General features: G+C 54.4%; 1 protein-coding gene across 1 annotated transcript in view; it reads left to right on the top strand.

Moving 5' to 3' along the window:
- Window positions 1-4,039: 4,039 nt before the first annotated feature.
- The window catches only part of KDM6B (lysine (K)-specific demethylase 6B), a 41,213-nt gene continuing 34,171 nt past the window's right edge, over window positions 4,040-11,081 (top strand). Inside the window, exons 1-6 of the mRNA XM_015422402.1 lie at window positions 4,040-4,429; window positions 5,170-5,268; window positions 6,187-6,415; window positions 6,871-6,963; window positions 8,458-8,625; window positions 9,315-9,461. Coding sequence (XP_015277888.1) covers window positions 4,167-4,429; window positions 5,170-5,268; window positions 6,187-6,415; window positions 6,871-6,963; window positions 8,458-8,625; window positions 9,315-9,461 — 999 coding nt within the window. The 5' untranslated portion in view covers window positions 4,040-4,166. The remainder of the gene's footprint in view (window positions 4,430-5,169; window positions 5,269-6,186; window positions 6,416-6,870; window positions 6,964-8,457; window positions 8,626-9,314; window positions 9,462-11,081) is intronic.

The following is an 11,081-nucleotide window of genomic DNA, read 5'->3' as shown; positions in this document are numbered from 1 at the left end:
CATCAGTTTGCTCTTCTGGAGCCCTCCTTCCTGAGCTAAGACAAAAATGTGTGAGCTGGAGGCTAAAAAGCTGTGAGCTAGCGCACACTAACTCAGCTTAGAGGGAACAGTGCTGGCGACCCTGTTTTCTCCTGCCTCCCCCCTCCCCGCCTCACTCCCATGGCCTGTTTCATGCAGATACATAAGGCAGCTGAATTTCCCGGTGAAATCCTTGGCTAGGGTGGGAACAGAACACACTGGGTAGAGACCCAGGATATAAGCATGATTGGGATTTGAAAATATTGTTTCTCCCAGCTCCAAGCAAAAGAAAAGACCGAAATTACTCAGGCCCTGTTTTCTCCTGCCTCCCCCCTCCCCGCCTCACTCCCATGGCCTGTTTCATGCAGATACATAAGGCAGCTGAATTTCCTGGTGGAATCCTTGGCTGGGGTGGGAACGGAAGACACTGGGTAGAGACCAGGATATAAGCATGATTGGGATTTGGAAATATTGTTTCTCCCAGCTCCGAGCAAAAGAAAAGACCGAAATTACTCAGGTCATCCTGTACATGATGCTGCGTGCTCCTTCACGGCCGCCACCCTGGCCTGAGTCTGGCGTGTGATGTTGCTTTCCTCATATTTCGGATTTGGAATGTGTCTGTGTGTGGGGCTTAGGACAACACTTCAGCTTTGGAACACGGCTCACGATACCCCTTCAGTGCAGTCCAGTGGCATCCCTTACATTGCAGGGTGCGCTTGAGGCTGAAAGTGGGTTTACACCAACCCTGTTGTGCGGGCCACTGCTAATAGCCCCGTTTTGCAGAATGGCGGAGTTTATGGCTATCGTTTGTATGGTGGTCTCTGCAGATTGGGGGGGGGGAAGTAGGGTCTTACAGCAGCTGGCCTCCTAAGTGTCGGCGTTCATGGGAAAAATACTGGCTGCCTCTAGATGCACACTGTCGCAGGGGCTGCAAGAAAGGCATTTGGTGGTCTGCCTTTCTGTTGTGGCTCAGGGTGTTCGGCACACAGGTAGTTATCAAGGCGCAGGTGAAGAACTGCAAAACAGGATATACAGACACGTTCAGGGAACCCGCTTCGCTCAGCAGGTTCGTGCGTCTCACCTGTAATCATGGCCGTCGTTTTGAAAGCAGATGTAAAAAATGGCACGGAGTACGCAGATCACTCCAGGCAGACTCTTTCCAAATTTTCCAAAAAGAAAAGGAGCCTCTGGTCCCGTACCGGTTCTAGAGTTTTATGCATACATGCCATAATGCTGTCAGGACGGGTGCATTGTGGCCTGTAATGTACATTCCATTTTATTTACGGTATTTTAACGTTCTTCTGCCGCACTGAGACTCAAGGCAGATTCCATTGCATGAGTCAGCACGAACAATAGGGCGAAGGTACCTCTAAGAAATAGGGTTACCAACTCTGGGTTGGGAAATTTCTGGAGATTTGGGGGTGGCGTCTGGCGAGGGAACTCTGGAGGCTATCATGCCGCAGAGTCTACCCTGCAGGGGGACTGACCTCTGCCGTCTGGAGATCGGCTGCGATTCCGAGAGATCTGCAGACCCCACCTTGAGGTTGGCAAATTTACTAAGAAGTAACATCATCCGACTAGGATAGCAGAAATACGAAACAAGGCATCACTACTAAACATGAGCAGTGAGAGTAAGATAAAAAAATGTACATCGACAAGGCATTCAGGCAGGTAGCTGTGTTGGTCTGAAGAAGAAGAAGAGGAGACTGGATTTATACCCCGCCCTTCGCTACCCAAAGGAGTCTCAGAGCGGCTTACAAACTCCTTTCCCTTCCCCTCCCCTCCCCACAACAGAAGACACCCTGTGAGGTAGGCGGGGCTGAGAGAGCTCTGACAGCTCTTTTTCAAGGACAGCTCTGCCAGAACTGTGGCTTGCCCAAGGTCATCCAGCAGCTGCAAGTGGAGGAGTGGGGAATCAAACCCGGTTCTCCCAGTTTAGAGTCCGTGCTCTTAACCACTACACCAAACTGAAGCGACTGAACCGGCTTCGGCTGAGAGGGCAGGGTAAAAGTTCGAATAAATAAATAAATAAAATAAGTTTGAGTCCAGTGGCACCTTTAAGACCAACAGAGTTTAATCCTGAGTAGAAGCTTTCGTGTCACGACTCACAAAAGCTCCTACCCTGCCACGAATTGTTTAGTTTTTAAGGTGCTCCTGGACTCTTGCTCTTTTCCCCACTGTTTGAGGACAGATTGAGTTTCCAGCATACAAGAGCATATCCCGAGCTGAGCAAAGACATCCCACTCATTCGCCAGGAAGTGTCCACGGGGTTCCTATCTTATATCGGAACACTGATTCTTTCTTCCCCTCTCTCTGTGATTTCAGGCCTTGTTAGGAGACTGACTTGAAAGATGATTGGTGGCCAAACGAAGGACCTCGCATGATTGGCCGCCTTCGAGGAGAGAGAGCCGCTCAGAGTGTCACTGGCCCAGTAAGTATACGCTGGCTGTGGTTTGCATGTTGACTGAGGGGAGGGCAAGGGGTTAAGTCTGGCAAACATCAGGGCTGAGGTCCCGCCTCTGCTCTCCACACGAGGGAATTCCATTGGAGGAGGGCAAGCGGGGGCCCTGCCCTGCAGGGGGTGGGGTCTGCGTTCATTGACGGGAGGCGCACAGTGTATTAACTCCTTCCTTGCTGCAGCTGATTGCGGTCAAAGGAGGAAATGAATTCTCCTGTTCGTTCAGCAAGGAAATTCACACCGGTTTGAGTGGCAGAAGCTCAAAGGGTTTGGAAACCCAGGGCCACTAAGGAATTCTGGAAGTAAAAAATACAGATTTCTTTTGTTTGGTTTTTTAAAAAGAATTTGAGATAATGGACGTGAAAGAACCACAGTTGTTTTGAACAATAACATGTCAGCTCTTGTCTCGTGAAAATGAATTTCGATGTGATTTATTGCACATTCAAAGCTGTTTTTATAAGGATCGGGTCCAGAACGGAAGCCTTCAGTTTTATATTATGCTAAGTTGGAATGAATGAAATATATATATATTTCATAATATATATGTATTTAATATATATATATATATATTAAAATCAGTTAAGTGATGACTAACTGCCGTGTTTCCCAACATGTTGGCATTTCTTACTTATATGTATAATATTTCTAGATTATTTGGGTTCCAGATCTCTTCGGGATAAAGAGGGTTCCCTTTCCCCCCCATGACTCTTGAGTGATTCTGTTTTTCCTTTTCCTCCCAGCGTTGCATGTGGCTGTGACCCGACAAGGGAATAGACCGACACCAGAGGAAACTCAACTGGCGGGCGACTGGGTGGAAGCACCCGTCGCTCAGATCCAGGGGGTGGAGGGGGGGAACCAGGACGCATCCACCACGGGAGGAGCGGTAAGAATTGGGCCTGGGGGGTCCGGAGGGGGAGAAGGGGGTCAGGCTGTCAGTGGGACAGGGAGAGGGAAGAGATAATTATGGGGGAGGGGTACCTCAAGGGAGTCATGTGTGAGAACAGTAGGGTTGCCAACTCCAGTTTGGGCAATTCCTGGAGATTTGGAGTTGGAATCTGGGGAGGGCAGGGTCTGTGTAGGGGAAGCGATTTCAGTGGGGTGACAGTGTCGGAGATTCCGCCTTCCAAAGCAGCTGTTTTCTCCAGGGGAACCGATCTCGGTAGTCTGCAGTTCAGTTGATCTCCAGGCCCTACCTGGAGGCTGGCAACCCTAGGGGAGAGGGGCAGGGAGCTGCGTGGGGAGGCGGGGCCAGTTGGGATGGGTGCGACTTGGGCAGAAGGGGGAGCCTTGAATGCGTTAGAGTGGGGGAGTGGTTAGTATGTGGGGAGGCTGGGGGGGGAGGAGTCAAAAGTTAAGAGGAGTGGGATTTTGGAGAAGAGGAGTGGATTAGATGGGCGGGAGGGTATTTCAGAGGAGGGGCTGAATCTCCGAGTGGAGGCAGTGGGGCGGGAGGTGATGGGTCGGATCCAACCAGCTATTCTGCTGGCGGATAAGAGAGGAAGCCAAAAAAGACTACACTGGGCACCACAGGACCTGCCCCGAACCAAAGCCAAGTGGAATGGCAGCGGTGTTAAGAAGAACTACTGAGCGGAAAATCTGGCTGGATTCCACCCTGTCTGGTTTCTAAGATTATTATTATTATCACCATCATCATTATTATTACCATTATCACTACTGTTAATAGTAATTAATGGGAATCTCTGTAGTGCTTTCATGGCTCAGAGGGCTTTGTGCCTCACATCCTTTGGTTGCGATGTTTCGCGAGGGCCCTGCAGTGTCGGCCGGGGGGGCTCAACCTCTCGTCTTCTCCCCGTACCTTCCCTTAGACTGGATGCATCGCACGGTGGAACAACTTGGGGGCCGTGTCGGACGGGATCCCTTTTCTGTCGGCAGCCTGAGCTGCGGCGGATCTTGGAGTTCGTGCCACCCTCGCCCATGGCTCCCGGGCGGCAGGTGAGTCTCCGGCGGGCTTGCTGTATTCTCTGTCCCCCCCCCCCAAGTGCGGCTTCGTTGGAGTCGTGGGCAAGGGCAGCGGAGGGTTTCTGCCAGCCGTCGTGCCCCCTAACCTGCATCAGCAAAGCCACCCAGCACTGCTGCCGTGCCCACAGTGGTACGTGTCACTACCCCTCTGCCCGATTGGATGGTTTGCCGTCCGTCTTCGCTGCACAGCTGCCATCTCTGCTCCTTGCTTTTGAGCTCCTCCCCATCTGCCCCTGCGCACAATTTTGTTTTCAAAATGTAGGTGGCCGTAATGAGGACTTCGGCTGCGCTGATCTTACGGACCTAGACAGAGGCATACTCTCTTGCAAAGAATCCTGGGAAATGTAGTCTTGTGAAAGCCCCGGGGGTGTTGAGAGTCCACTCCTGGAACTATCCGGGTTGTGTGTAGGAAAGGCCACCACCCGTGGCGGCCGTTTTGTGGACGTGCCCACCGCCCCGTGACAGAATCCCAAAGGTGCCCGCAGACTCAGAAAGGTTGGGGACCCTTAGATTAGACAAATGGACGCGTTGAAATAATTACGAAGGAGACTGCCTACGGGGGGTGTACAGAGTGCCGCTTCCCCCGTAGCGGAGAAGAAACCACCGCTGGTCTCCCCCGAGGCTCTTTGGGGGCCCGCAGGCCGGCTCGGTCCCTGTCCGGCTCTTCAGAGACTAACCCCCGGTCTTGTCCCTTCTCCGATTCCTCCTCCCAGGTGCTCTGCCAGTGTTGGACAACCTCAGCTGCCTCTGCACCTGCCGCCCAACCATGTCTCTAGCATGGGGCAACATGGAAAGGGCTATTTCCCCCCGGGGTAAGTGCTCCTCCTCCTGCTTGGGGCATTGGAGACCCAGCAGGCAGGGAAGTGCAAATCCTTGGCTACTGGTAAGCTCCCTGCCTCTATCAGCAGTGCCACCGTGTCCGTTGGGGGGGGTGGGCTGGGGGGGGGGGGAGGTCAAGCCCTGGAGTCCCCCTCCCTGTCGGTGGGCCCGGGCCTTCCCTGCAGAGTGCAGGAGCCCGGGGTGTGTGAGCCCGTCAGGCCCAGCGTTGCTTTCGGCCCCCTCCTCCGTGTCGTGCGCACAAAGTCCCCGCGCCGTGTCGTGCGCACAAAGTCTAAGGCCGTCGCACAGCGCTCCCCCTTTAAATTTATTTCAATGTTTATTTCATTGTTTTAAATTTATTTCGACCGAGTACTGAATGGCTGGCTTAAAGGCAGATGAACAGATGCTCTTTTCGTTTCGGGGGGCCAGCCACGTGGGTCCGTGGTCAAACCGCTCGCGTCGAGTCCAGCGGCCGCCTTAGGGGCCGACGAGATTTCCGGGGAATCGGCTTTCGAGAATAAGCTCGTACCTGACGAAGGGAAGTTTGACTCTCGAAAGTTCGTTCCCCGAAATTCCTGTTGGTGTCTAAGGTGCGACTGGACGCGAATCCGCACGAGACGCTCCTTGAATCCGTTTGATAGTTCTACTTCAAGTGGATTTCTTGTCATCGTTGTCACGGCACTTGATCTCGTCTGTAGGATCAGGGCCCTGCTGTGTTCCTCATACATTGCAGAGATCCAAGACGCTGCGGCTCTGACACTCTCCCGCCCGAATCCACTAGGCCTCCGTCCCGTCCCAGGGATCCCAGGTGTCCTGGGCGTCTCGGTACCTTTTGCTTCCTCAGCACACGTGATGCCTTCTGCTGCTGCAGGCGCATGGCCCGTGTCCTTAACCCCAGTTCCCTCCCCCAGGAATCTGGCCCCGCGCCCCTTGCACGGGAAGCTGGAGGCCATCCACAGCTGCGTCCAAGCTCTGCTGCGCGACCAGGGACAACCGCAGCTCTGGGAGCAGCTGGGCGAGATCTACGAGTCGGAGCAAGACTGCGAGGAGGCCGTTCGCTGCTATCAAAACGCCGCCCGCTATCAGCGCGACTACGGGAGCTATGGCGAGATGCACGCTCGGATCGGACGCCTGCAGCAGGTGGGGGTGGCTCGACTGAGCAGCGTGTCTCGGGAGAAAGGGGGGGGCAGAGACATGCGGATGGATGATTGGGAGGCTGGGGGAGGGGGTCGGAAAGGGGAGGATTTCGTTGGGGCGATTTTGGAGTCCCTCGCGCTACCCTCAGTTCATCGCAGCCTGGGAGAGCCAGTTTGGTGTCGTGGTTAGGAGCGTGGGCTCTAATCTGGGAGAACCAGGTTCGATTCCCCACTCCTCCACATGCAGCTGCTGGTGTGACCTTGGGTCAGTCACAAGTTCTCTCTGAGCTGTTCTCTCAAGGGCAGTTCGAGAGAGAGCTCTCTCAGCCCCACCTACCTCACAGGGTGTCTGTTGTAGGGAAGATAAGGGGAAAGGAGTTTGTCAGCCGCTCTGAGACTCCCTTGGGTAGTGAAGGACGGGGTATAAATCCAATCTCTTCTTTCACGCTGCCTCGTTAGGCTCAGCTGTGGAACTTCCATTCGGGATCTTCTCATCATCGGCCGAAATCATTACCCCCTCTGCAGCAAGTCTGGAACCTCTTGCACCTCGAGGTGAGCTGGGGGTAGTGGGACCCCGGGGGGGGGGGCCAGGAGCACAGGCGTCACTTTGTTCTTTTGTCCCTTGGGTCCTGTGTCTGATGCATGAAACACCTCCTGCGTCTAGCAGCCTCCCTTGAAAATATAAAGCCGTTTCTCAGAAATCCTACCTTAGAAGGCAGGCGGCCTTTGTTCCCTCTGGCCTTTCTGTGGGGAGGTGCCTTTTCTTGCCTCTTTCACACAGGGTGGGGTCGTGCTTAGAATGTCAGGCCAGGATCCAGGAGATCCCGGTCTAGATCCCCACTCTGCCATGGAAGCTCGCTGGGTGACCTTGGGCCAGTCACGCCCTCTTGGCCTAGCCTACCTCACAGGGTTGTTGTGAGGATAAAAAGGAGGAGGAGACAAAGATGGAAACCCTCTTTGGGGAAAAAGCAGGGTGCAAATGACATTATTGTTGTTGTTGTTAATGATAATGATAATGAAAATATGTATGTTGCAACAGATAAACTACTGGGGATGCCCAAGGAAACATAACTGGCCAGGACAGAAACAGCTGGGGAACAATCGAAATTTTCCCCTACAGGATATTTTGAGCCCTTCAACTGTGTTGCCCCCACCCACTACCCGGGTCAATTACATAAGAGCTGTGGCCTCTAATCTGGGAGAACCGGGGTTGATTCCCCCACTCCTCCACATGCAACTGCTGGGGCGACCTTGGGTCAGTCACAAGTTCTCTCAGAGCTGTTTTCTTAAGGGCAGTTCTGGAGAGAGCTCTCTCAGCCCCGCTTGCCTCACAGGGTGCCTGTTGTGGGGAGGGGAAGGGAAAGGAGATTATAAGCCTCTCTGAGACTCCTTTGGGTTGTGAAGGGCGGAGTAAGAACATAAGAGACGCCAATGTTGGATCAGGCCAAAGTCCCATCCAGTCCAACATTCTGTATCACACAGTGGCCAGAAATACCAGGTGCCGTCAGGAGGTCCAGCAGTGGGGCCAGGACACTAGGAGCCCTCCCACTGTTGACCCCCCCCCCAGCACCAATGTGGCAGTGAATTCCATGTGTTAATCACTCTTTGGGTGAAGAAGGACTTCCTTTTATCCCTTCTAACCCGACTGCTCAGGCATTTAATGGAGTGCCCACGAGTTCTTGTCTTGTGAGAAAGGGAGAAAAATACCTCTTTCTCTACTGCTCTATCCCATGCATAATCTTATAAAACCTTATAAAGTAGAAAGCCAATCTCCTCCTCTTGTTCTTCTAATCAAAGCTCCGCTGCCCAGACCTCATCAGGGTGGCCTTTTGGTGTCCTTTCTCTTTAATTGACACCCAATAGTCTTCTAACTGGGGAGCTCTCCGCCCCATGTCTGCAGACAGCATGCTTTATTCGCGGAGGGGCCCTGCCTTGCTGCCTGACCGGTAGACGCCTGACCACCAACTGAGCTTTTCGGAGGAGGCAGAAAAAAGGGGTGTGTGTGTGTGTAAGGGCTCAGTTTCCACCACTCTCCCCTGCTTCCAGAAGCGGAATTTCTCGTCCAAGCGCAACCCCCAGCTGAAGAGGCCCGGCCCGCCGATGGAGCCACCCGTCGTCCAGCCCATCCCCCCAGTCCAGCACCCACCCCATCCCGGGCACGGAGAAGAGATGCCCGCCCCCATGAAGAGGCGGAGGAGCACCAGCCCCGACCAGGTACGTGAGGGCCAAGCAGACTGGGCGGCTGTGGACGGGAATGCTCACGGCCCCGGAGAAGATGTGGTCCGGGGGCCAAGAGCCAGTTTGGGGTAGTGGTTAAGTGCGCGGACTCTAATCTGGGAGAACCGGGTTTGATTCCCCACTCCTTCACTCACAGCTGCTGGATGACCTTGGGCAAGCCATAGTTCTTTCTGTCAGAGCTGTTCTCTCAAGAGCAGTCCTCGAAAGAGCTCTCTCCGCCCCACTGACCTCACAGGGTGGTGTCTGTTGTGGGGAGGGGAAGGGAAACGAGTTTGTAAACCGCTCTGAGACTCCTGAGTGAAGGGCGGGGTATAAATCCAATCTCTTCTTCTTCTTCTTCTCCCCTGGCCCACTCTTTGATTTATTCCCTTAGGCGAGGGTTTTGTTCTCGCTTTGCGGTGCTTTGAGATAAACCGTTTTATTGCGGATTCAAGAGGGCCGAAAGGGGCCCCCTTGATGGTGGGGGATCTTCTGGCTTCCCTCGACCCTTGCCGTGGTTGCAGGCGGACCCCTAGTTGCAGCGTGGGGGATGAGCCCTTATTCCAGCATAAAAGGGAGAGGAGAGGTGCGAGGCGGTTGAGCGGAGAGGGTGCAGGGGATCCGAGACCACCTTGGCCTCTTTCTCCCTCCTCTCTTCCTTACGGTAAACGTCTTTCCTGGCACAGAATGGCGGTGGGGTCGGACAGCACCCCCCGGGGCCTGGAATCTCTGGAAACCCACATTACCAGCTGCCTAAACCGGGATTATGGAACCCCGTCCATGGAGAGCCGTGGGGCCTGGAACGCAAGAGTGTAGCTGCCCCAGAGAGACAAGTGAGTGCTGGCCCCGTGCATCCAACTGGCTGTCCTCCGTCACGGTGTCTTAGGGGAGCGCTGTTCCCCCCAGTACAATGCACCAAAAATGGGGAACAACCGGGTTTGATATCCCGCTCCCCCCCCACACACATGCAGCTGCTGGTGTGACCTTGGCTCAGTCACAAGTTCTCTCAGAGCTGTTCTCTCACGGTCAGTTCTTGAGAGAGCTCTCTCAGCCCCATCCACCCCACAGGGTGCCTGGTGTGGGGAGGGGAAGGGGAAGGAGATTGTGAGCTGCTCTGAGACGCCTTCGGGTAGTGAAGGGCGGGGTAGAAATCCAATCTCTTCTCTCTCTCTCTCTCCTCGTTCTTTTCGGGACTACAGTGCAGCTCGCTTCAACTTCCTTCTCCCAGGCAAAGGATGGCCCCCGACTGGCACTGTTCAGAATGGGATGCCGGATTAGAGGGGCCCTTGGTGTGGCCCATCAGGGCTACACTTAGCTCCTGTTTGCAAAAGCACAGGTTTCTCGCCCTCGTGACTCCTAAGTCAAATGGGCGGTGTCCCGCAGTTCTAGTAGCTCTCCTTTCCCTCGCAGGGAGTGATCTTGGCCCTCTCCTTTGAGGAAGACAGAGTGTCTTCCTCTGTACGTTCTGATTCTGCCCAGCCCTGGCCTTCACTCGCCAGCCAGTGTTCCCTCTCAGCTGAGTGAGTGTGAGCCAGCTCACCGTTTTTTAGCCTCTGGCTCACACCTTTTTGTCTTTGCTCAGGAAGGATGGCTCCAGAGCAAACCGATTTATGCAGGAGCCAGATCGCTCGCCCACAACTTTGACGCCGGTAGCTCACAAAGTAGGATTTTGGCTCACAGGACTCCACAGCTTCGAGGGAGCATTGTTCGCAACTAGAGGTTGCAAGCTCTGGAGTGGGAAATCCGTGGAGTTTGAAGAGGGCAGGGTTCGAAAGGAGAAGGCCCCTCAGTGTGATGCGGCGCCATAGAACTCCACCTTTCCGAGCAGCCGTTTCCTCAAGGGGAACGGGTCTCTGTCTTCTGGAGATCAGCTGTCATCAGTGCTCCCTCTAAGCTGTGGAGTCTTGTGAGCAAAAATTCTACTTTGTGAGCGACTGGCGTTTAAAGTTGTGAGCGATTGATTTGGCTGCGGCATGAATCAGTTTGCTCTGGAGCCCTCCTTCCCGAGCGGAGACAAAAATGTGTGAGCCGGAGGCTAAAGAACTGTGAGCTGGCTCACACTCACTCAGCTTAGAGGGAACTGAGTAATCCCAGGAGATCTCCAGGTCCCCACCGGGAGACTGGCAGCCCTGCTTGCGACAGACGACGGGCAGGATTGCGCGTGGGCGCGGAAGGCCCCGCCTCGCGGTGGGAGCGACCCAGCTGGGCTTGTGTTCTGTGCACCCCCGGGCTCCGCTCCAGAAAAGCCTGACGGCACATTTGTCCTCTCCTGCAAGATCCACTCCCTTCTGTGACCAAAGGCATAATTCCAAACCGTTGAAGGGCACAGAACGAATGATGTAAACGTAGGCAAATGCTCTCGGTTTGAATAATAGGTTCGGGTTGGGGAGGGGGGAGTTTGGAGGCCATCCCTTTCCCCCCCGGCTTACTTTCTTTGCTCTCTCTCCCCCCCC

Source organism: Gekko japonicus, unplaced genomic scaffold (genome assembly GCF_001447785.1).
Source record: "Gekko japonicus isolate JY-2015 unplaced genomic scaffold, Gekko_japonicus_V1.1 scaffold1082, whole genome shotgun sequence".
NCBI classification, from domain to species: Eukaryota; Metazoa; Chordata; class Lepidosauria; order Squamata; family Gekkonidae; genus Gekko; species Gekko japonicus.
The sequence above is the reverse complement of the archived record's forward strand: the minus strand, read 5'-3'. Positions and strand labels throughout refer to the sequence as shown.